The sequence below is a fragment of the Pempheris klunzingeri genome, chromosome 10, assembly GCF_042242105.1.
Source record: "Pempheris klunzingeri isolate RE-2024b chromosome 10, fPemKlu1.hap1, whole genome shotgun sequence".
NCBI lineage: Eukaryota > Metazoa > Chordata > Actinopteri > Acropomatiformes > Pempheridae > Pempheris > Pempheris klunzingeri.
Genome location: NC_092021.1, coordinates 11,776,419 through 11,802,644, shown reverse-complemented (window position 1 = coordinate 11,802,644; position 26,226 = coordinate 11,776,419). Strand labels below are relative to the sequence as shown.

General features: G+C 39.7%; 1 protein-coding gene across 1 annotated transcript in view; it reads left to right on the top strand.

Moving 5' to 3' along the window:
• Positions 1-26,226, top strand: part of thsd7ba (thrombospondin, type I, domain containing 7Ba) — a 121,906-nt gene that overhangs the window by 79,729 nt on the left and 15,951 nt on the right. Inside the window, exons 13-17 of the mRNA XM_070838201.1 lie at positions 6,810-7,076; positions 7,909-8,087; positions 18,618-18,623; positions 20,299-20,432; positions 21,590-21,746. Of these exons, the coding sequence (XP_070694302.1) occupies positions 6,810-7,076; positions 7,909-8,087; positions 18,618-18,623; positions 20,299-20,432; positions 21,590-21,746 (743 nt within the window). The remainder of the gene's footprint in view (positions 1-6,809; positions 7,077-7,908; positions 8,088-18,617; positions 18,624-20,298; positions 20,433-21,589; positions 21,747-26,226) is intronic.

Genomic DNA, 26,226 nt, shown 5'->3' with positions numbered 1-26,226 from the left:
GTGCATTTACAAGCAAAATTAATTGAGGGCTTGAAAAGAGAGAGACATCAAATGAGAGACCACACCCGTTTATTGTTCTGTCAGCTTCTGACACTTCAACCTGCCCCCTCTCCATCTTTCACTACTCTGCCCGGTTAGCGCATGCTCATATCTGCTCAGTTTGCTCAGATTTGTACTTTCCAGATTTGATGTTAACCCTTTGACTTAGGAAATGCTTAGAAGATCCTTAGAAGCCCATATGATTGTATGGCTTTGTGTAGCATTTCGAGTGTTTTGAGTGGTTTTCCAAAATACTGTATGAGCCACTTGAACCAGAGAGTGTAAACGGTCCCATTTGCATGAATGAGAGAATAATGTTCATGTGAGACTCTCTCTATATTAGGGCAGCATGGGCGGCAGTAGTTAGCACCGTCACTTTAATACCAGAATGTTCTGAAGTCCACAAGGCGTCTGCTGCCTGTCTGCATGTTTATCCCATGCGGATTCCCTCCAAGTGCTCTGATTCCCTCTCACAGTTTAAAGACATGCAGATTAGGTGAGCTGACTAGTCTAACTGTCCTATAGGTGTGGATATGCTGTCTGTCTATGTGCATCTGTCTACTGATACACTGGTGACCTGTCTGGAATACATACCATCTGTACGCCTCTTGCCCTTGAAGTGTGCTTAGAAACTACATAGCAGAATCACAATATTACTTCCTTTCTTACTTTTTGGCTCACTGGTCGTGGATTGGGCTTATCAATCAACTCAGAAACAGGTGTGTTTACTGCTAATGTGTAACAGCTTTACAGAGTCAGCTTTAAGCCACTGTAGGACTGAGAGAGAGCCAACACGTGTTTGCCTACTACTAGAACTGTTAAGCCGAAAACCTCCAGATCTGTTTGCTGTTTGGACCAACCAAAAAACAACAAAATTTGAACAAGAATGGCCTTGATGGCTGCTTGTGGAGCCTGTGCTCGAAGAAAGCCGTACTCCACCCACTGCTAGCCTAGCCAGCATTCTATTCCTTTCTTTTAGTCATTACCATTTTCTTTTAGAAACATGCACACTTTGTGTTAGAGAGTGGCTAAAGAGCGAATTGCATGTATCTGTTGTATAGTAGGCAAAGGTGTGTGTCACTTCCCCACTCGCTGTTGAATGCATGTTGGGATAGAACCTTTCACTTAAGTCAAAACTTGTGACTTCTCTACACTGAGTGAAGAGTACGCTGGGTGTGCAGGCTTCCCAGCCAAAGAGCCATTTGCTGTCTTTATAGACTAATATGATGCTTGGCAGATGATTAGCATCTTTAAAGGTGCTGCATTTAACATTTTTAAACATCATATATCATCTTTCACAGATACTGATATGTTGATATATGAATAATAAATAAATTACAATGTGATGGCGAAGACTGAAAGACTCTTTCTATCATATATCAGGGAAACACAAAAACAAGATATCATTTCAGTAAAAATTGCTTATTTCTTGTCACTCCTTGACAAGAGCTCTGAAAACATAAATTCTGTTATCTCTGAAAAACAGCATTGAGGATGCCAGTCTTCTAGTTTGTTTATATTAATTACTGGGCTCTGATGTCTTAACATCATCAGAGTAAGGATTTCTTGATGGTTAGATGATACACATTTACACAGATGCTGCTGTAATCTGAATCTGGCATCTGTCAAAATGAAGGACGACTTGACTTGGGTGGAAAAAACATTCAGAAAATGTAATACACATCCGTGTTTTTTCCTGCGCTTTATTGGTAAGCATTGAGTTGTTGCTAATTTCTCTCTCAAGCATCATGTTGACTGTTGTATGGGTATTCAAACGTTAAGTTCTGTGAATTATTTCTGCCACAGATCACAGAGCTGAGTTTGTGTGTATTTGTAAGAGCTTAACTGCTGATAAATGGTTTAGCTACACTATCCAGCTTTGTTACCGAGCCATTCAAAATTGCTCTGACTCTCCTCTTTGTCACAGTAAGCTTTTAACGACCTCATGTGTATCATTTTAGCTTGGCCTTTTATAGTAATGCCGGAGTTGTATTGCTCAATTTGCTTTTGGGAAATTAATTTATTTGCTTTGATTTTATGGTTCAAATTTTATCTTTGCTCTTAAGTATTTTGTATTTCATTCTTAAATTGTCAGATAGTATGCTGTTTGTTTTATCATATTAATCTATTTCATTTGATCAATGAATTGTGCTTTATTTCATTTCATTTTATTAAATGTGCATGTGTATAAATACAGTTTACAAATCTGTCTCGAATCTTGGTTGAAATCCATTCCACAGGTATTCACTCAGGAAAAGAAAGGTCGGGAGATAGCGATACCAATGGAATGTATAGCACTGGGCTGGAGTGTATATGGTGGGAATTTCTATGGGATTTACTATACATCTATCTCACAGTACATGGATTTTACTATCAGGCATTATATTACAGGAGAGGTGGACTATAATAGAAGAAAGAGGCGTGTTCTTTTATGACAGTAACTGTCAACTCTTCTGGGATTGTTGACTTGTAGTGTGAGCTATAGATATTGTAGAATTAGAAAATATATGTAGCAATATAAAGTCTGATAATGTTATCAGTTTTACTGTGGTGGCAATACTGGCACACATTACATTGCTTGAATGAATCTACTGCATCGAAACGTACGTCAGAAAACATCAAGTCCAGAAATGAATTCTCATGAATCCGTCTAATCCCATTCAAATATGCATCAACCAATCATTAAGGTGATACTGTGGCTTGCGAACCTAATTACAAACTCTTAAAACTCAGCATTGCATTGCAGATGAAAAATGAAACATGATCCTCCATCAACACTGGTTCTATAACAGCCGTTGTTTAAAAGTCAGAGTCAGACCAATGACATAATAGGCAGTGGTGAACTCATCTAATCAAGTGGAGGGAAGGTTGACATTTCACTAAATGGGAGATCAGTCATCTATTGTCTATCTTTTGACATCTTTGTCAAGCCAATTCACCCATCCATTACACAATAAGCTAAAGCTCCTTCACTCACTCCACATTTGCAGATGGTTTTCAGCACACTAACTGGCACAGTAACATAGACAAAGAAGACTGCACAGTGTTATGGCTGCTAATGGTGCATTGGCTCACTGATTTAATTAATCATACAGAGATCATTTTGAGAATTGTTTTTAATTATTATGCATCATATGAAAACAAGTTGGGTACTGCAGACTTAGACTGTAGATTGTGGCGCCTGTTGGCCTATGTGGGGCTGTTGCTTGTAAAGTGGTTGTCAAAGTGAACTGATGTTGCACTGGCCCTCTTCAATCAACCATCACCAGTAGTGTAGATTGAACAGATTGTTGGTGAATTGCAGTTCAATGGCAGTGACTTCACACTGTGAGGAATGTTTGCAATAAGACCCCACTTCAGGGACAGCTGTGCTGCTCACTGGAGGCTGAAACACACAGGATCCATGAAACAAATACTGTATGTGCGTCATGATAATGTACCACCAGCTGTTTATTATATATATTCAATAAGTTATGTCTAATTCATTTCTTTTGAAAGCAGGATTGTCAATTTTCAAAGGAAAAACTATCACTTTTCCTCTAACAATGTTTAGACTTGCATGTTCAACAATGCAAGACTGTTAACTTGTGAAAGAAAAAACAGGGCTCTTCCTCTTATGAATTAAAATTTTGATTCCAGTTTATTTAAAAAAAGATAAATGTTAGTAAACTTCAGATACAAATGACTCTTCTACTTGTGCTACTGTTATTCTACCTTTCAGCATGTCACAGCTTTCTATACTCCCTCCCACCGGACATCAGGAACATCAACACTTTGACCATCTTCAAATCTCACCTCAAAACCCACCTGTTTAAACAAGCCTACTCTCTGTAACATCACTCTGCAGATCTCCCACCCCTTGGTTTTTTAAATTTTTTTACTTTTAAACTTGCTTTTTCACTGTTTGTTTTTAACTGTGTGTTGTACGGTGTCCTTGAGTGCCTTGAAAAGCGCCTATAAATAAAATGTATTATTATTATAGTTTTATCACAAATGTAAAACACAAGTAAACACAGTGAATTTCACCAGGAGATGTGTTTGGCGTATCCTGCTTGTGGTCCATTCCTCTTGCACTCAGTTTGGACATCCAGTGATGAGGCAATTAAATCAACTGACTCGAGCATTTTTGAAAATTAAGTAAGATTGACTGCAGTGTCCACTTTTCAGGAAAAGTTCCAAAGTGGCATTTTACGGAGGTAATTATTCTCTGCAGTAAATGAAATCTAGTGTATTCTAAACCCTAAAAGAAGCCATTTACTGTATAAAAGAAGTGCACGTAGTGAAGCCAATGCGGAAGTGGTTGCAGAAATGAAGTCCAATTATATGGAAGTCTGTGAGAACATGAGCTTATGTTTCACTTTATTTATTTATTACCTCAGTACAGAACACTTTCTTAATTAGTTTATGGTCTCAATCGCTTGTTTCAAGTCCTCTTCAACACAGCATGATGTTCATTTTGTAAATTAAGTTCCCAATATAGAGTAGAATAGGCGATAAAGCAGGGACTATACAAAAGGTAATGCCTAAATCTAACCAATGCCATTTCTGGCTCCGAAACCAAAATGGTGACAGCTGTAATGCCAAATTCGAGACTTAAAAACGGCTATCCACAAACCAGTGGGTGACATGACGGTGGCCATATCCTACACAGTCTATGAGAAAAACCTAAAACAATTTCACGAGTTAGGGATTGAAGTTAAGTATCTGTTGAGAACAGAACAACACCGCTCTCTTATATATGATACTATTCAATGATGTGAGGCAGACAATCAATCATGAGAAAGATTTCGGAGCAGTTGGACAGCTTGACAGGTTGTATCTGTTACTTGTCTAGATATTAAAAGTGACATTGTCTGAGAGGAACACAGGCTGCTATGCTACTTTCCCAGTTATGCTCATCTATTAATTCTCATCAGAAATAAAGGACAGGACTAATTATTTGAAGCCTGAAAACTGTATTAACAGGTTAGCTTTTAATAGTCATAATGGAGGTCTGAATGGAGGTCTTCAGCTCAAAATGAAAAAATCATTTTCGCTCTCATTAGAGAAAGTAGTTGGAACTGGTGTTTTAGGCTGTATATTTCTCCATCAAATGAAGCCTCAGTAGATCACACGACAACCCACAAGACTTTTTTTTTTGGTTGTAAAGGGCCGTAGCCATGTTGCAGAAAATCTCCTGCTTTAGTTACTAGATATTGCCAAAAGCAATATGGGAAATATATGAAATTATTCTGTAACATAAAATGATACAAGGCAGACTAAGAGAAAGTGGGTACACCAAAAAGAGAATTACAGCACCTAATCACAAAATAACTCCTGAGCTGAACATCACCAACTAATGATATAACAATGTGTTCACATCTGTGCCGCTCTCTACTGTCTGCTATTTCTCCACTTTTGTCAACCCCTAGAATCAAAAGCTGTCTGGTGACTGTTGATAAACAGCAACCACTGTGTGTAAAAGGAAGGAAGTAAAACAGGAAGAATTAATGTAGACAGAAGAAAAAAGGCAAGCCGAAACAATCAATTTCACTGTTTCTGTTCTTCATGGTACACACACATACAACAGTTAAGCTAATTACACAGCATGGCTTGTCCTTATATTATAAAGAACAATTTCCCAGGTCTAATCTTCTGAGAAAAGGGCTTCCTTGCCACTGGTCATGGAGCAATTGTGACTGATTGCTTATTGATACTGTTATGTACAGTAAGTTTCCTCCAATAAGGTTAAACTATAGGGAAGAGTAGAGTAAGATGAAGAATGAGTATATTAGTCTAACCCCTATATCTTGGCTACAATTTGTGTTATGTATCCAGAAATGTAGAACCAGAAATGTTTGATTATGTCTGTGTGAAAAGTGGTAAACACAGTTATGTTCAGCTGCCTGGTTTTAGAAACAAGAAAGTGTTTTGATTTTGGTTTTTGATTACTGACATAATGGAATTTAAAGTGCAAATTTAAATGCATTATAATAAAAAGTGAAATATTAGACTGGGCTAAAACCACATTAAATGCACAGATGTCTCAGACATACGGTAATGTTGTTATGTTATTTCCACACATTCTGGTGATATTGTTGTAGTATGTTGTTTTTTAATATTTCAGACCAAAATTATGGCTAGATTTTACACATTGCACCATTAAATGTGGGCGAGACTAATAAAGCAGTAAGCCAGTTTCTAGACTAAACCAATACATTGTGCTATAAGCAGTCAAAGTAGGCAATGAGGCAATGTTTTACACTAGAAATTGCAGCAATGATCAGTCCCAAGAAATAAGTTTAAGATCACAATTATGAAATTACATTAACTAGCAGAGATGAAAGGTTACTATAATAATATGGGGTAAGATATCTGATTTGGTATGCTCATGTAGAAAACAATGTTAATTCATAGCTATAGCATTCTTTGCTTCTCTGATTGACTTTCCTAACAGACATCACTGTTGGATGCTGGTACCTGTATATGGCCACTGTTATTAACATTTACAATGACACACATGAACAATTTATGCTCCATTTATAGTTATTCTTGTAATCTAGTTTACTGACCTGCTGACATTGTAAGATTCGGAATACATTATGATTGACCATAAAAAAGTTGCTAATCAGAGTTCTGTCTTTGCCATTCCAGTTTGCTTATTAGTATTATTCTTTCAATCGTTGGTGCTCTATAAACCGATATGTAAATCAACAATAAATCTATTTATGCATGCAGCTCATACTCTAATCCAACATAACTTTCCATTGTTTTGTCCATCTTCTACGTAGGTCGCAGTAAAAAGAAGGAGCATTGCCTGAATGAGGAGCTGTACCCACTGGAGGAGACAGAGACTTGCCCCTGTAATGAGTTTTTGTCCCAACCCTATGGGAACTGGTCCGCTTGCATCCTCCCTGATCCCTCAGCTCCAGGGTCAGTGCAGGGTTGGATGAGCCACCGGGAGGTAAAAGAATGTGGCCAAGGTCTGCGCTACAGAGCCGTGGCCTGCATTAACCAGCAGGGACACCTGGCCAACCCCACGCTCTGTACAGACTCAGGTAGGACTCACAGAAATATATTGCAGGAACTACTAACAACTCTTAAGATATTGCCCCTTTGCAACAATTAGATAATTAAAATGAATCATCATTTTGTTTCACTTCATTCCCTCACCTTACATTGTATAGGGTGGGTTATTTCAATTTGTTGTGGTCCTAACCAATCAAATGTCAGATATGGCTGCTGCTTCAGAGTTGGAGCTAACAACATTGTATTGGTTTGAAAGACTTTATCAAAATTGAAAGACACTTAGACACTTTAGCACACTATTGGCTATTTTTAGTTAAATCACTGCAATTCCAGAGAATTTTATACAAAACTTTATTCTCTGCTGAGACCAATAAAATTAAGTTTTATGTGGCATTTAGGTAAGATAACCCCAAATCATTGGTCTTTTCACTTGAGTGAAGGCAACACATTCAGTACTTGCCACTATGTGGGTTAGACATTATACTAGACAGAAATTCAATTGGGATATTTCTAATGCCAGCCGAGTTATTTGAAACGTTTTGTTGCTGTGTCTCTGTCCTGTTTCTCTGTATATTTCAGTGTGAAAGACAGTTGTGTGGATAATACTAATTAAGTTATCCAAAAAACAAACAGAAAGTATTACACAGTGTGAAAACTCAGAAACAGTTTCACTGTGCCGTGTTGGCACAGAGTGGGAATGAGACACTCATTAGTCAGATAATTAGTTTTTGGTCAGGGTGAGCAAGTCCAAGGTCTGGCAGAGTGCGTGTCTGTCTGACATTATAAATGTGCTCCTCACTGCAGACGCTGACCAAGTCTGAATCAGGCCTCCCCCTCCTGTCTGCCAATGTTCAATTTCAGGCTTCATGGTGGAGGTTTGTCACATCCCTTGCCCCCTAGACTGTAAGCTCAGTGACTGGTCAGCCTGGTCAGCCTGCAGTGCATCCTGTGGCAGCGGGTTGAAGATCAGATCCAAGTGGCTCAGGGAGAAAGCTTTCAATGGGGGGCGACCATGCCCCAGGCTGGATTTGAAAAACCAGGTAAGATGTGCACCATTTGTTATGTATTCATAGTGTTATGTAAAGTACAAGAGGTATCAGTCTGTCTTTAAAATAGAAATTAACTCAAATTGGTATTCTTGTACGATTGTTTAACTGTATTTTTGTTTAAAAAAAATACAGTTGCATGTACAGTTTATGGACCTTAGAATGCACTTTAGGTTTCATATGGAGACACAGAAAAAATGGTGAATAAAGTTGACCACATCATCCATCTAGATTCTTCTCAAGTGACTCCTTCCCAGACTTGATTGTTTCCAGGAACACGTATAAAACAATGCAGATAAAGGCAATTTATACTCTGAGTCCACTCACATTCACCACAACAGCACATGTAATAGGGAGGTATTGCAAAATGTAGACAAAATTAGTTTGAATATTGCAAACAGTGCTCGATGTATTACACAGACATACAGCATTGTTGCACCGGGAACATTAGTATGGTGCATGCATTAGTTTGTATCTTCATTTTTCACACATCTACTGTGTGCTTTTGGAATACATTGTCCCCCAGCCCTGGTTGTGCTGCAGACCAACGCTGTCACATAAATACACAGTGGAGTTGTTGCATTCTGCTCACATTTCAATGACAAGGTTTATTACCCATCAGCCAGTGGGACTCCTGTGTGACCTGTTCATTTCCTGGTGTCTTCAGTCAGACCGAATCATTTGGCTCGGAAGACATGCCCTTTCCTTGACATAAAAAACAGGGCAGTGTTAAATAACAAAAAGAAGGGGGGGGTAGAGAGGGAGAAGTGGACAGATGGGAGCTTTTGATATTCCATAGTCAGGTTTTATTCGTAGCTCTGAATATTTTGTGAGACCATATCTCTCTTGGGGTCATGGTTTAAAGAGGGGAAGTGTTTTATGAATGCTGCCTGTATGCTTGAATGGGCTTGAAAAGACACTTTAGTTTGTAGAGGTCAGTATGCTGATGAGGCCTGGCTGTGTGAAAAATATTCCAGTGTGTTCTAGTGAAGATTTGTGTACAGATGGTTAAGTGCCCACTAACAAGGTCTATATGGCCCCTGTAGTTATGCCCTGTAATAACCCTCGCCACTAAAACCGGAGCTTGCTGTTGCCAAGGCCCTCGTGGATTTATCCTGCAGGTGGACTAGGACTCATTGTTCACATTATCAAATTGGCCATTTTAAAGTCCAAGTACATCTGTCTGAGGTGTGGGTGAGATACATTAACCTCTACACTAGTTCAACAGGCATTGCTGTTATGTTAAGCAAGGAAACCTCGGAATGGTTACAAGTGACTCAATGTGGTCCCCAAAAAAACTACTCTTGTCTTGAGCCAGTGCACCTCACCGTTCGGCCTTTACATTTATATTTATCTGCTACGTTGCAGCATGACAAAGAATATTCACATTCCTAATGGCCACCGCCCTCTCTCACAAACACTTTCTGTCTTATCGCCAGCTATGCACTACTCTTTAGCAAAAGTGCGGCCATGTTCCACCAACAGATGTTACCCGTCAAGCCGCGACCAGAAGTGACTGGCTTGACAGAGATGAAATTTACAGTGCACCACAACTCATCCTGTAATCACATGGTTGAGTGAGCAAGAAAGATAGGGAGAGAGATAGAGAGGTTGAGAGAGCGAGAGAGAGAGAGAGAGACAGAGAGAAAGTGCCACTGTGAAAATAACAAGCAAAAATGGCTACGATGTCAAACAGACTGTGTAGGAGTTTGGCTGTAAAGTAAACTGTTAGTTTGCAGTTAATTAGATAGTCTGATTCGGCACTGGTAAAATGCGATGAAGGGCAAGTGCAATCAAGATGAATAATGTATCACTGCTGTATTGTCTCACTGAAAACTTTTAATTGTGGATGTCTTGCATCCCTCAGACTGAAGTGTTCAAGTAGGGAAAGAATTAGAGAATTTTACTTTCAATCAAATGTACATTCGACATGTTGGACAGTTTGCATATGTCATTATGCCACTGTGTTGCTGTTGTGACAACTGCAGATAGAAAGCTGTAAGTGATTTTCTACATTGCAAGCCCAAACTCTCAAAATGCCTGTGGTGCATCGTGTACGGTTGGTCAAATCAATCAAACAGAGAACCCTTAGGAGCTTTTTCATGAGGGGGAAAAATGCAAGAAAGTGATAAAAAAAAAATGACTGTTAAACCAGGGTCTGCAGTCAGAAAGAGAGGAGTCAGATAATGCTTGTCTGTGCAGTTACAACTTATGTGGCTATGTTCATGTAGTTTGCTTTGTTGTTTCCTCTTTGCTTTGTTGGAGTTTCATCCTTGTACAGAACGATAATGCATAGCAACAATAATTAACGCAAGCTAACTACAAAAGTGTTTTGCCTGAAAGGTGCAACCTTATTGCTGCAAGTGTGCAGTTTTGATGGTCTCTTTAGGCTGCCCGAGTGCTTTAAACAATGTTGAGTCTGTAGACTGGGCTCGCACAGTTAACTTCAGTTTTCAGAAAAATAAGCCCATGTCAGAGTCATCGCGTCTAAACTAGCACAGTATGGGCGTCAGCAGAATAACCTGACTTGACATTTAAAGTCCGCTAAGCTACTCTTTCTCTCTTCACATGTTGAAGTTGAAGGCCTCTCTGCCATTCACTCTGGTCCTGTTCAATGGAAAAACATCCTTCCTGTCCACCTCTGACACTCCTCTGCTGTATGGCGTGTATGGTGGGAGGTTTCCTTGTGTGTGAGAGATCTATATGTGTAGGAGTCAGGTGACTTTGTTTGTGTGGATGATGAGCTGGCAGAGGACACTGACTTCCTGATGCAACTTACGCAACACTCGTGCAACTTAAGAGAGTTAGATACGTTACATTACTTATAGCTAGCTAACCAGCTAATGTTAATTCAGTCCATTCAATGCTTGACTGAAAAACTTTCACCTGAATTTGAAATGCTTTTCCTTCAATTCAATTTGTGTAAAGGGTTGAAATTCTTGTTAAAATGAGGTGCAACTGTATATTTTTATTTTCATTGCAAGATTATCCTAGCAGAGGCCTGGGACATTTACATATAAATATCATTTCACCCTGTGCTTACTGTCCTCACTGAGACAAATGACAATAAAGAGATACAGTCAATCAAAGCTCAGCTTTAGAAAGGGAATAGATAGAGGACAGGATGAAGATACTGAGAGAAAAAGAGAGAGAGAAGGTGATGGAAAGGAGAGAGGAAGATCAGACTGCCCACTGTGCCAAGGAAAGTATCAACATAATGTCCCTGTGCTGTTAAACACATACAAGACTGCTGTGGTAATTTTTGCTGTCGCACTGTCACAACACAGCACCTTAAGTATAGGAATATATATACGTTTCTGTCGCCTGTATATGTTATTAGGATATGTGCAGTACTTGATATTAATGATATTAAAGTAACATTTGCTTCATGTTTCCATGGCGATGTACCCGAAGATAATATTAAATATATTATATTATTAAATATTAAATATATATAACTGCTATGCATAATAGCAGATAGTGCTATGCAACATAAGTGCATAGGCAATGCATTTTTTGCACAACTATCCTGCTCCCCTAATTGTTTTTCTCCACCTAGCTGCTGGTGCTCTAAATAGCCTTTAATCAACAAGCTTGCATGCCAAAAGTCTCATCATACCACATCAGGACATATAGAGGAAATGGCCATGTGTGTGTCCACGTTTCCTGCTGCTGACAGCATTTTGTGACCCTCATCAATGTAAGAATAGTGGTTGGTCACAAACACACTTCAGGGCCAATGTTTGTCTGTCTGTCTGTCTGTGGAGGCTCTGGATCATTACAAGTTTCATAACTTATTCTATTCACTGTATTGTCAACACAGAGTTCCCGAGCTCATTGCTTCTCTCCACCAAATTTAGCATTTGGTGCTTTCTTGGTACTTCCTAACATCATGGGATATCTTGGCTCACATCAGACGGGTGTTTGTCTGTTTGGCAAATGCCAGAAAAATATGATGAGGTCATTGGCAAAAACAGATAAAGGTCAATTTTTAAATAAATAGACAAACAATAATTTGATTAAAAAAAGAGAGAGATTTCATCAGAACAACCGAACACCTATTTGATTGATAGTCCCTAGAGTGTGCACACAGACACACACCACACACACATACACAGAATGACGTGGTTTAAGGTAATAAATACAAACGGACATATCTGTTTTTGCGATCATATGAGACTGCAGGTGCTGCTCGCCGTTTATCTCAGAATACTTTGAGCTTTGCCATGGTACCTGCCTGAACAGACTAGAAAACAGTGAGATACATTTCATTAATTTGTTGTGGAGTTATTATTGTTTCCCCAAAGCTCTGCTCGTGTGCGATGTCATGGTGCCTGCTGTTATGGCTGCCAAGCTGAGGATTTGCTGCTACCTATCAGGCCCAGTCTTTTTGTTTCTGCTTTGGCAACATATTGAGAACTTCAAGCCATTGACTAGTTTTCAAGGCATCAATTTTTCCCCTAATAATGTTGGAATTGTTTTGGTGAGCTTCCTCTTTCCTTGGCTTTGTAAACCAGTGGAGAGTGATATTTGTATTGTATTGTATGAGAGGCAGCCTAAACACACTACACACTCATTAGTAATTCCTGTGTTGTGGTCTGCAAGAGCAGTAACAATTTGACTATGGACAAAAAGAGACTAGACAAACTAATGAGGGAGGTTGGCCTTGCCCTCATTTTGCGAAAAATCCACAATGGATTCATTCTTTTTGTCAACACATTTGGTATTAGAGGAAAAAAAGAGCTAAGCAAGGGTAAGCAAGTGACAATGCCAGAGATGCCATTTTTCAAAAACATACAAATTTGAAGGAGTATGTTACTATGTAAAATAACAATTTGACAACAAAAATTTGCTCTTTTACCTCAACTTTTTATTATGGGAGAAAAGTTGTTTTTATTTCTTGCTATAGAAAAGGGGGTTCCCAAACAAATTGTGATTTATTGTCTTGGAAACATATCTTTCATCCATCTGCATGCTGTCCCTCCTTCAACAGCCAACAACAGCTCGTAGAAAGTCTACAGAAAGAATGAATCCCAAATATCAGAAAAAGATAAAAGAGAACATGTATTCTGCTCTGTTAGATTTCTTATTTTTACCTGAGTTCACCAGCAAGTGCTAAACTCATCTCTCTCCTTCATTAGAGCAAAAGATTTTTAGAGCCAACTGCTGATAGAGCTACCTAAAGCCAATGAGATGTAATTAATGCAGAGCTTGGGCATGTGTTATTCTGCCCCTGTAGGCCTAGCCCAAAAGGTGAGGTGTCTCCTAGCATTACAAACCATGCATATTGTCAAAGCAGTCTGAAGTGCTGCCACCCAGAAAGGCTACATTTTGGAGGCTCTCCATCTTTGGTTAAAGCCTCTAACCATACAGATGGTTCTTAGCATTTACTTCAGCAACAAAGGTTAATTATAGCTGCTATCTGCTAATTAGAAAAACAAATTGTATTAAGTGGCTGGATGAATATTAAATTCATGCTTGTCATTTGATGTGTAGTATGACACAATTCAAAATTGTTGCACATTTGCTGTGAGCTTTTCAATCTATAAAGCATTAATACATCTACGATGCTCTAGTTTTTCTCTGTAGTCATTCAATTAAATACCCTTTTTTTGAAGTTGCCTGTATAGTAATTCTATTTAACATTGTAGTATCACTATACCATCTAGCAATTCATTTTGTCTTTACATTGGTCTTCAATTGCCAAATAGCAATTTCAGAACATGTTTCTTGTAGTGCCAACAATAATAGAATATAGAGGAAATCATAACAATGGCATATAAGTAGGCAGACAGTAGAACGTACAGTTAGAAACATTCGACAGAAGAGCACAGATGAGGCCTGTAGGTGTTGTTTTGACTTTATGAGTTTTTTTCAGGCCGGTCTCCTAGAAATGACCTTTATGTCATTTACAGCAACAAATACATTTTGAGGGAAATGTAATGTTTTCTGTGAACATAATGAGGAAATGTTGTTAATTAACATACCTGGCAAATCAGAAACAATTTGGTACTGAATGCATCAGAAAGATGCTCACTGTATTCAATCTATTTTCTGTATTCAATTTTCTATGTATTTCATAGGTTTTTATGTGTTTATGTGTTGCCTAAAGTTGTTTTGTTGCCTCTGGACTCTGGTGTGACAGTTTTTTGTACGGCCGCCATATATGTCGACCTCCTCCTCGTAGTGTTTGAGTCATTAAAAAAAATATTGCCCGTGATCATAATCCAGGTTGTGATCATGTTTGTCAGCCAAACATAAGTAAGAAAGGAAAGTTGCTGTATTGAAACTTAATTTATAGAGGACAGGGTTGGTGTTTTCTGTATTAATCAGAGATTTTTCCTTGCAGTGCAAACTGGTGATATACAGTACTCATTTGAACTCATGTGACAGAGAAGAATTAGCTCTGACATGATATGAGTGCTCATTCCCAAATTTCTTTGTAAGTATGCAAAAAAGGACCTTGATCAGAACCATTATTAAAAGCTGGTGCAGGGTTAAGTGCTTGTGAAATGTCTCCACTAATGCATTCCTGTCTTGTTGTCCTGATAGTGGATACAAAGAAAATGGTAAAAGGAGAAGATTTCAGTGCTTGAAACGGAGTTTGATGGCCAAATCATATGTGTAATTACAAAATGTCACGCCAACACATTGGTTGGTCCAAGGAGAATGTTAGACATAAGGTCTTTGGTTAATTAATTACCTTGTTGGTAAGACACCTAATCAGAAGACAGGAGCAGAGAGAGAGCAAGATAAAAGGTCAAAGATTGAAAACAATTTCAGAGCAGTTATAGTCGTGTTTGCGTGATATTGCAGCAGATAAAATTGCAGCTGATTGAACAGTATATATAATTGAGACACGATATGTTACCAATAGAAATCAACACAGTATACAGTATAGTAATACTATATGCTGTAGATAGAGACTAATCATGGACATGTTTAGTCTCATAGTAACAAACATGGTATTACTGTGCCAGGAACATTTAAACAAACTTTATTTCAAACACAATAAGAGGGTAAGTTACTATGTATATCAAGTTCCACAGGGTAATACAAAACGATCTTTGGATGTATCAAGTTGCATGTAGAATGCCATGAGTGCTTTGATCCCATTTTCTCGGGGCAGAGTCTTGCTCTCCTCAGGAGATGATCCATGTTATCTCCCCAGTCTTAAACCATCAGGAAGTGTGAGGGGATCACTGTGTCAGTTTGGCTTAAGAGTAGATGGCTATAGTTAGACTTTATACAGCCTTGTTCCAGAGTCTCTTTTTGCTCACAGTCACTAACGTTGGTTTTTGCTGTCTTTGTTGTTGTGATTTCGATTTTCAACATTAATAGGTGGTTTTTTTGGTACATTAATTTGGTTATTTAAACAGTCAAAACACATTTTTTTGCTAAATATTTTAGGCTTTGTGGCTGCATTTCATCTTATCCTCCCTCAGCAAAGTAATCATGTAAGTCATTTAGACTATCTCAGATTTTCTTTCAGCAAAAAGGTTCTTTTTACAACAGTATTGTATGTCTTCTCTGAAAAGCACAAATATACATCTCACTCACACAGGCAGTCATCCTAGTGGCTGCATTATATGTTGGCACATTTTCAACTTATCATGTCTTGTGTGTATATGAGAGGTCATCATCACATGGGAATAGATCCCACTGCATTTCTCATAGGAGCCATTGTTTTCTACCTCATTCTTGTGACTGCCGACAGTAATATCACAGTCTGTTTTAAGTTGTGGTCACACAATGAAAGGTAGATAGATTTATAGAAGGCAGTGCCCCTCTTTAAGGCTCCTTATCCCATTGTCTCTGTTTACAATAAACGTCATCTCTGCAGCAGCGCATTTTATGTGTCTTTTTGTATATGTGTGTTTGTATACTTAAGTGTGCTTCCTCATGTCTTTGAAGGTGTGTATGTGTTTTTGGATGGAGGCCATAACCATTAGATTAGATTCAACTTTATAGACAGCTCTGGGGAAAAAGCTGTTCCTCAGTCTGGTGGTCCTGGTTCGGAGGCTCCTGAAGCGCCTGCCGGAGGGTAAGAGGACAAACAGTTTATGGGCAGGGTGGGAGGAGTCCTTGAGGATGCTGCGAGCTCCACGCAGACAGTGTTTCCTCTGGATGTCCTCAATGGCTGGAAGAGGAGTCCTTATGATGCGTTGGGCAGTTTTCATTACCCGCTGTAGCACCTTCCGGTCTGCGGCAGAGCAGTTCCCATACCAGACAGTGACACAGCTGGTCAGGATGCTCTCGATCGCACAGCGGTAGAAGTTCACCAGTACGCTTGAGGACAGGTGGTGTCTCTTCCGTGTCCTCAGGAAGAAGAGGCGTTGGTGAGCCTTCTTGACCAGGTTGGAGGTGTTAGTGGACCAGGAGAGGTTCTCAGAGATGTGAGTCCCCAGGAACTAAAGTCAATGATAAGCTCCTTAGTCTTGCTGGTGTTAAGGAGCAGCTTATTGTCAGCACACCAAGCGGCCAGATGCTGTACCTCCTCCCTGTAGGCTGTCTCATCGTTGTTGCTGGTGAGGCCGATCACCGTCGTGTCGTCCGCAAACTTGATGATGGAGTTGGATCCATGTACAGGTCTGCAGTCGTGGGTGAAGAGGGAGTAGAGGAATGGGCTCAGCACACAGCCCTGTGGTACGCCTGTGTTGAGTGTGATGGTGGTTGAGCAGGTGTGTCCTGACCTAACATGCTGGGGTCTGTCAGTCAAGAAGTCTCTTATCCAGAAACAGAGGGGGGTGTTGATGCCCAGGTCTCCGAGTTTAGTGATTAACTTGGAGGGGATGACGGTGTTAAATGCTGAGCTGAAGTCAATGAACAGCATTCGTGCGTAAGTGTTGTTGTTGTCCAGATGTGTGAGCACAGAGTGCAGCGCAGTGGAGATTGCATCCTCTGTACTTCTGTTGCTGCGGTAGGCAAACTGGTATGGGTCCAGTGTGGGTGGGAGACAGTTCTTCAGATGTGCCAGGACCAGTTGCTCGAAGCACTTCATAACGATGGGTGTGAGTGCTACGGGGTGGTAGTCGTTCAGGCACGTCGGGCTGGAGTGTTTCGGCACTGGAACGATGGAGGTGGATTTGAAGCATGCTGGCACAGCTGCTTGGGCGAGGGACAGGTTGAAGATGTCCGTAAAAACCTCTGTGAGCTGTTCCGCACATGTTCTAAGTACACACCCGGGGATGCCGTCTGGGCCAGCAGCCTTGCATGGGTTGATGCGGCTTAGTGCAGCGTGGACGTCTGTGGGTGTAAGTGAGAAGGGCTGGTTGTCTGCAGGGGGTCTGGTCGTGGTCGCCGTCTCCCTGTTGTCTCTATTGAAGCGAGCATAAAAGTGATTTAGCTCATTCAGGAAGGAGACATCTGTGGTTGTGGAGGTGGAGTTGTTGGGCGTGTAGTGGCTGATGACCTGAATGCCTTGCCACATGCGTCTGGGATCGGAGTTGGAGAAGTGTTCCTCTACCTTCAGCTTGTAGCAGTGCTTGGCCTTGATGATGCCCCTCCTCAGGTTAGCCCTGGATATGCTGTAGGCCTGTGCGTCACCTGATCTGAAGGCGGTGTTGCGGGCCTTCAGCAGGAGCCGCACCTCCTTGTTCATCCATGGCTTCTGATTTGGGTACGTGGTGATCTGTTTCCATGTTGTCACACTGTCAGTGGTGGTGTTGATATAGTCTAGCCTAGCACATGTTGATATAGTCCAACACATGTTGATATAGTCCAGCCTCATCCCACAATTGAAAGAGTGAAACAATGTAGTCTTAACCAGAAATGAAGATGGTTTAACCTGACCATGAGCTTGCCCATTCAGATGAGCAGGGTCAACAATGAATGAATGTGGATGAAAAAAAATGACTTTTTGGGCAGCCTATACATGGATGTATGCTATTACCACTCTTCACTGCATGGAGTGTATAGTATTTGGCTAGAACAAGCATTCTGTTAGTCCAGTAAATGCCCAGTTCAAAGGTGTTTCAGTGTTTACAGCAAATGTCAGTACTGTCTTTGGTAGGAGGATTTTATTTCAGTGTCTCTTTTACTGAGAAAAAAATAAATCAGGACAGCCTGAATGTTTTCTTGTCGACAACATAACAATTACTTTTAGTAACCTTGTTTAGATACAGAGCACACAGCCTCTCTGAGCATATGCTCATTCATGCCGATTTCCCTCTCACCATCTCCAGACAAATTAATTTCTTGGAGTTGCCTTCAGCTGCAGGTCTGGCCATTGCACAGCTGTTACAACCGACTGCAGCACTTTAAAACTCTCAACACTATGAATCATTCAGTTTGGCAAAATATCCAGAACCACTGGATTCACTGTAGATGATGAAGTACTTAATCATCTTATACCCCCATTAATGAAGCACAGAGCAGAATGCAGTATTTTTGAATCAGATTTAAGCAAAACTATACATTTCTCTCACTGCAGGCAAAATCTAAACTAATGATCATATCATTGTTCTTCTCTCCCTTGCCCAACTTCTGGCTTGTCATGCACTGCTAATATGGACATCCACGCAGGCTCAGGTCAGTGCTGTTCATTCTGTACATACACTCTGCTGTAGCTAATGAAGACAAAATGCATGCCAGATCTGTCCAAGTTACATATACTCTTGTGACCATTTTGGTCGAGAGAAAGAACACTAGTTTGATTCAAAAGAGTGCTACATCGATGGAAATCATTTATGTGAACTGCAACTTGGATGATCTTCCATCTGCTTTGTAAGTGGAAGGACTCAGAATGACATTTTCTAACAAACATTAGGGCTTCATTACATTGTAGGTAAAACATTTTTAAGAAAGTGCTCAAAGTAATTTAGCTTAGTAATATCTTTTTTGTATTGCTTATCTAAAAAAATGCTGTATTTTTCTGCTCCGTCTGTGCATCGTGGTACACCGGCTAACCTGCCAACAAATGATTAAATATCTATCTGACACCTTATGTGTTGTGACACTCTAAACCCATTTGGTAAGTGCCATGGTCACATGATTTCTCACTGAACAAATGGTGTTAGCGCTCAATAAAACAGTCTATATATTGTGTAAAGTGACAAGAGAGTCGTTTTTCCGGTGATGAAAATTAGCTGTTAAGCTGGAATTGTTTTTCTACAGTAGTAGTGGAGAAAGTGGAAGCAGAGCAGTTGCCATTTTACCCAGCAGGGGCATCTGCAGGGACAGATGGGAGATGATGAGGGTGTGTAATAGGCATCTGTGTAGCCCGTAGGGGAGGGAATACTCAACACTCATTCCCTCTCTCTAGTCTGCGCACACACGCACACACACATGCGCACACACACATGCGCACCCACACACACACACGCACGCGTGCACACACACACACACACACTTACCCATTACAGCTTGTCATAGCTTTTTTCACAAATTGTCCTCTAGAGTATACCTTTTACTGTGGCAGACTGTTACATAGATGGAGAGTAAACGTGTTTACAGGAGCATTGCATTGCCCGATCTCTTGGTTATACAGACATTTCAGTCACTGGTTGAGTGAATAGGCTCACCATCCAGCCAATTACTGTACATCCACAGCCTATTGCCATGGTCATTGTCGTTTTAGACACCCCATGCTGTTCTCTACATATCATGCATAGGTTTTATTTCAGTGTGAATAGTATATTAATGTTTTCTTTTCCTTTTCTGCAGTAGTAGCACATTAGTTAGTCCCTCTGTGGTGAAGGGTGCAATTACTCACAATGTATTCCAGTACTCTGAATGCAGGAAGTATAATGGACATCATCGTGATAATAACACTAAATTATTCCCTTAATTAGAAGTGGTATAGACAAGGGTACTATATGCACTTCCATATCTTCACATGTATAATGTTAAAGATAAATGTATATATGATATAAAACAACATGGTGAAACGTGTAGCTCCTAGATTAAAGCCTTTTAAATTTACCAAAGGAAAATCTTTGAAAATATTGGTTTTAAGCAAGGGACACCTCATTAGTGTACTATGAAAAGTGAAAGCGTCCCTAATATCTTCTTCACCTCCATCTGTACTGCATCTCTACACATAAAGCATGCTTATGTGTGTGTGTGTGTGTGTGTGTGAGCTGATATGTATGCATGTCCATTTTTGCAAGTAACACACTCTGCTGCTTTCTTTCTATAATCCCTTATGTGTGTCACTTTCCTTGTGTGTGTGTGTGTGTGTTCATTTGTGAATGCATGAGTACAGGTGTACGAGGCTGTGCGGTGCCACAGTGAATGCAGCCAATATGAGTGGAGGATCGAGCCCTGGTCCATTTGTACCATCAACACTGTGGACGACCTGCCAGGCTGTGGGGAGGGAGTCCAAAGCCGCAAGATCAGGTCAGTGAGCGGGTTAGGCATGCCAAACTGCAAGCCTGGCACTGCAACACACAACAGGAGGAGACTGGCAACAGTCCTGTAGCTGGCGCACACTGGTCCTGACACTTGCAATGCCAGGGGAAAACAAACAGTCCAAACAAACTACTGCTTTCTGATGAGCGTTGTTAGATTTTTTTGCAGTGCCTTTTTAGTGGTACTTGAAATAGCCACAGAGGACGTAAGTGAAATGTTGACCTTTTCTGCAGGCAGCATGTACAGGTGTTAGTAATGAATTATGCACCATTCGAAATGGGAAATGCCAAATTTGGCAACCATGTTATTTTATCAAAAGCAACTGAACTGGTCTGGTTTAGTAATAGCTTACCTTTAAGTGTGAGTTACAACCACAGATCTAAAACTGGCCCCAATCAACCACCCAGGTGCTGCAAGTAGAAGAAATCTGCCTGTAAGGTTTTACAGAAAGCTTTTGTCTAGGAGTTAATAATTCCCAGTATTTTCTACACTTCAGAAATGTGCTCACAGTTTTAAACTTTGAACAAACCTGACAGTTTCCAGGTTTCTCACAGACTGCTGAGGAAGTGTTTGCGAAGACACAACTCTTGTGATTTATGATGATCGGCCCTTTAAAAAGTACATTTTGTTACTCTAAAATCTTGGTGACATTGTAACCTTCTATACATCTTTACTTTCCATGAGTTTTCTGATTTTCCATCCCTATGGTTAAGGTATGGTTAATTTAGGCAACTTAAGAGATTTTGGTTCTGGAGTCTGCAGTGGTCTTCATTTTAGAAGAGAAAGAAAGAGTAAGATAACTTTTTTGACTATTCCCAAGAAATCAACAAAAACTTCAGTCTCCAGTGTTGAAGTCACAAGCATGGAAAACGTAACCACCAAGCCTGACTTCCTCTGATTTTTGCTGCAGGATAACAATGTTGTGCTACTTCCTCTTTTGGCATTAACAGTACCAATATAAACATTCACAGAAGTGCTGGTTGCTCTCCCTGTGAAAATAATAAGCTTCAAAATCCCACCTGAGAAAGAACAAGTGCAATGTAATTTAAGTCAGAAACTTAGAAATATGATTTGAAACTCAAAAAAGGACCCAGTTAGGAGTGCCCCAGAGACTAGTTATATAGCCGCATCTGCTGCTCTTCCAGGTGTGTGAAGAAGGGAACAACGAGTGTGGAGGCCAGCAGTGTGGAGGACAGTCTATGTGATCAGGAGGAAATGCCACCCACAGCCCAGGTCTGCTTTTTGGCATGTCCCAACGACTGTGTCACGACACCCTGGGGACCTTGGGGCAGCTGCCCTCTGGTAAGAAACAATAATTGAATGACAGTTTTCTTGGTTGCATGACAGTTCATGTTCTAAGTTGATTATTATCATTGAAAGCATGTCCATAATTATCAGCATATATGCAAACATTTCAAATAAAGGTAATGTAGAAGGTAGAGAGGTAAAATGGCTAAATAATCCATTAGCAATGAGAGATATGAAAGAGAAGTGTTTCAGTTACAAAAAAGAAAAAAAGTTGTGCGACATTAGCATATTACAAATGTCACTCTGAACTCTTAACTGGTTTGGTTATTTGTGATATGCATCTTTAATGATTTTTGACTCTTCTTGGACTTGGACTCACTGTTTATAAAATTAATTAATTCATCAATTAAAATGCTCAGGTGTGGTACTTTTAAAATACTAGATTTAGCAATATAGAGATAATTTATTGTAATTGAGACAAAGTGTTGAATTAAGCATTGTTTCATTAGACGTCCTGTAAATATAAAGTTTAAAAAAACAACACATTCACATTGTAATTATACTTTGAGGAAGTGTTAGTAATAATTAGTTATTGCAATTAGTTATAATTAGTAATCAGAGTTCATATTCTAAACAGCCCTTGTGTGCATCCATCCAGCTGTTCTGTAACCTTGTGTAATTTGATTTTTGCACTACAATGTTTGGCACTGCAAATTAAAGAGAGTCTACTAATGCTTCTATTTTCCAATGAAGGTTAGCCCTCAGGCTAAAATTATGTAGCATATGTTCCCTAGTGTTTTTAGCCACAGGCTACTGGTCACACAGCCATGTTGCCTTGTTATAGGTTTCTTGTCAAACATAACAGTTCAGTGCACTGCAATATTGGAGTCAGGGAAAGAACATAGTGGGATAAAGAGATTACTTAATTAGTCTGTGTGTTCTCCACAGAAATGTTGTCTCATTCAAGCTCTCAATCTGCAAGCTTTGGCAGCACCCTCAACATCAGTAAAATACAGCTGTCTAATGCATTCGATGCCATAATAATGCTAAGACTGTTACCTTGAAAGCCAACAGTCATATAATACTGTTATGGATGATTTACAGTTAAATTCAGAAACAATGAACACATATAGCACAGTAGGAGTGTTTGGAGATGGCGGTATTTTTGCTTTTATCTGCTTGTTCATCCAACCAAGTGACAATAAACAAGAATTCAGTGTGGTTTAGACTCAAATGAACTGTTGAACCACTGTAATTTGGAGAACGTGTAGCCCTGAGCCGTTCCTGTGACCAGCTGGAACGAGGACGTTGTTTAGTGTGTGTTGCATTCTGATCAAATCAGCACTGTTGTGGAGAACAAGGGTCCATAGTGATAAAGGAAAGCAGTCTGGTTAATAACACTGCAATAATTTCGACACTGTCCACCTAAATTCATAATGGCATGATAGCCAATGACGTTTCTTCCCCCTAACCTGGTTTTAGCTTGGTTATAGCCAACTTTGCTGATAAAATTATGAGGAATTGTTTTAGCCTTAGGATCATACAGTATCAAAAAGGAAGACACGATGTATTGTATTCACATCATGCTCATAGGGTAAGCTCAACCAACAGTGAAATGTGCTTGCTCACATGCACTGATGTTGACTATTTGTATGCTCTGGGATTGTGCATACAATTAGCAACAATCAACATTCATTTCCAGCACGATGGTGAACCTTGACGGTAACGTACTGACGTTCCAAATCTGGTTTTAAAGACAAGAGAATCACCACTGTTTTGGGTCATGGCTTGACCAGACATTGGTTTTGTTGAGACTGTGAGGCATAGTAATAATAGTAACAAATAAAAGCTGAACAGCAAAGTGACATTGGGAGTCTACACTATACTAATAAAGGTGACGCTAGCTTCTAGCCACCTCAAACTTTGTTTGATCTGTGTTTAACATCATAACAACTGTGAAAAGGACCAGTCGCAAAATAGGGTGAGCTGAAAGAGTGAAAAGTGGCTGGTTCAGTAGCTGTATCATAGGGAAGTTTCTTATAGTAGCCAACTGCTGCTCCTTATGGCGTGTTCACTTTGACATAATCAAGCAAAATAAAATGACTCAGGAGAAAAGATAGATGGAAGCAGAGGAAGGATGAAGATAAATAAGAAAGGATCAACATAAAGATTCAGAAAGCAACAGCCAATGTTCACTTACAGCTTTTTGTCATGTAATCATGTGGACCCATGCTGTTCATATTTGAATAGTTTATTTGTAGTAGTTTCCCAAATACTCTCATTTTGACTCTTGTGGATTTGAGATAGAGAATGAGACAGAAGGCGTGAAGGAAGCTGGAAAAAGGACAGAGACAGGACTTGGAGGAGATGAGGGAGAATACAGAGTGTATAGTATATAGTATAGAGTGTAAATCCATGTTTCAAAATGCTGTAAAATGGTCTGTGCATCTGTGATGTTTATAAAAACTTCTGAGACTTCCAGACTTCCAGAAGATGTAGATTGAAAATTGTTCCCCCTAGTATTAAATAGGTGATTATAGCCCTGCCACAATTAATTGGCTCTCATAGGTTCATTGAAATTCTATCCTTGTAACATTATATCTGTACCTGACTACCAAACGTGGATGGCTGTGTTTTTTTCACTTAATTTATTTTCATGGATAGGATTTTAGGACATCCATTCATCCATTCATTTGTAAACATAAGATTCAGTGGCTTTAGAACTGTATCATGTATTTTAAACCAAACTGAAATGAAGATAAACCAAATGGCTAATGTTGATCTGGAAGGCAGGAAAACACATTCAGCGATTATCAACACCACTGCATTGATAGCACTTTGGAAAGTATTAGTAATAAAGTAACTACATTTTTGAGCTTAATAATGCTGCCGTGTAGGCCTTCAAATGAAAATAACACTGAACAAATTATATATAAAGAAACAATTAACACATTCTTGCTTTGCTAAACATTAAATATATAGTTCAAGAACATGTCTGTTCATAAGCTTTGTCCTCCAGCACAGCTTGGGGCAGAATTTAGTTGAATGTGAAACGGTCAAGGTGACAATGAACACTTTCAAATTGGAGGCCTTATTGTATTGCCCTGCGAGGAAAAGGTAATTGTCCCTTCCAGGTTGGGTTTTGCTGTTGCTGAGATTATTTCATAAGGAGAGGATAGGGCACAAGACAAACAAGCAGACCAGTGTGTCCACTGCTCTATTCAGTGTATCTATCTATCTATTTTTTTTTTTTTTTTCAGCTCAGATTTTCCTTGGCACTTGCTAGTATTCGCCCAAGCAGAGTCCTCCTCCATGCATGGGGTCTTCATGTTGCCAGTAATGTTAGTTTCATAGTATCTTGTTTACTTAGTTAGCGTTAGCCAGGACATTAACTACTTTAGCAAGATAGAAAGTAAGCATGTAAATTAGCAGCTTAATGACATTTGTCAATAAGCTCCTTCTGAAGCCGGATGCTGAAGGGTGGGGGGCTGATACTGCATTAGAGAGTCCTCCTGTCTCTGATTTTTCTTTCAGTTGCAGTGGATTCTAGCAAATGTCATTAGGAATATAAGAGCCAAAGGAACCTGATTGTTTCCACAGATTTCCTGTTTCATTTAACCTATGCTACATCAAAATTCATGACACCTGTCACTGTAACGATGTGGTGACACTCTCAGCAAATACTACAAAAGGCTATTTTTTATAAAGCTTTACCTACTGAACCTCTGATTTACTGAGTTTACACAGTAGGTTTTATTCGCCTCCGTGTTTTACAGTAGATCAGGTATTGTGAAAATAGCTCTGAACCTGGTCCTGATGTGTCAATAAGCAAAGGTGCAATTGGTCCTTCACATCGTAGAACTTCATGTTGTATATGTATCCACATTCATGAGCATGGCTGTGTGACAGTTAGTGTGGAAAACATTAATGGTACAGTGACTGCGGCTGATTCATGAGCCTCACACAGAGGTGCCTCATTAGAGGGTGACAGTGACTGAGGTGCACATCCTGAGCACCAGGATCAGAGGAACAAATGCAGCTCCATGCAAAGAGCTTTATCAGTAGAATCTTTGTTCTTCCCTCAGAGACTGGGCTGACAGTTCCTCCACATTTCCACCATTTCCATTCCCATCTAGTACGGCTTAACTCATTTTCACATTGTCATCATACTACTACTGTCCCTTGTTAGACATTTGGCACAGGTTTGACTCAGAAATAACAGTATCTATAATTACTTTCTCAATTATTATCACACAGGCCTCAATTGTGTAAAAGTTGAGTAAATTCAGGCATGTCTCACTTCACCTGCTTCACAGGTTTACTTCGACATTAGGCCTAAAACCTGAGTATTTGGAGCGCACTGAAACATCACTTACTGTATGTGTGTTAAATAATGTTAGTTCTATTCAAACATGTGTCCTAGTTCTTTCCAATGCCTCATGTGAGAGGATGTTTATACAGATTTGTGTCAGCGAATTCTCATTACCTTTCCTGTAAAGGCTCAGCCTGTGTAAACACTTTGTCACACAGAAAT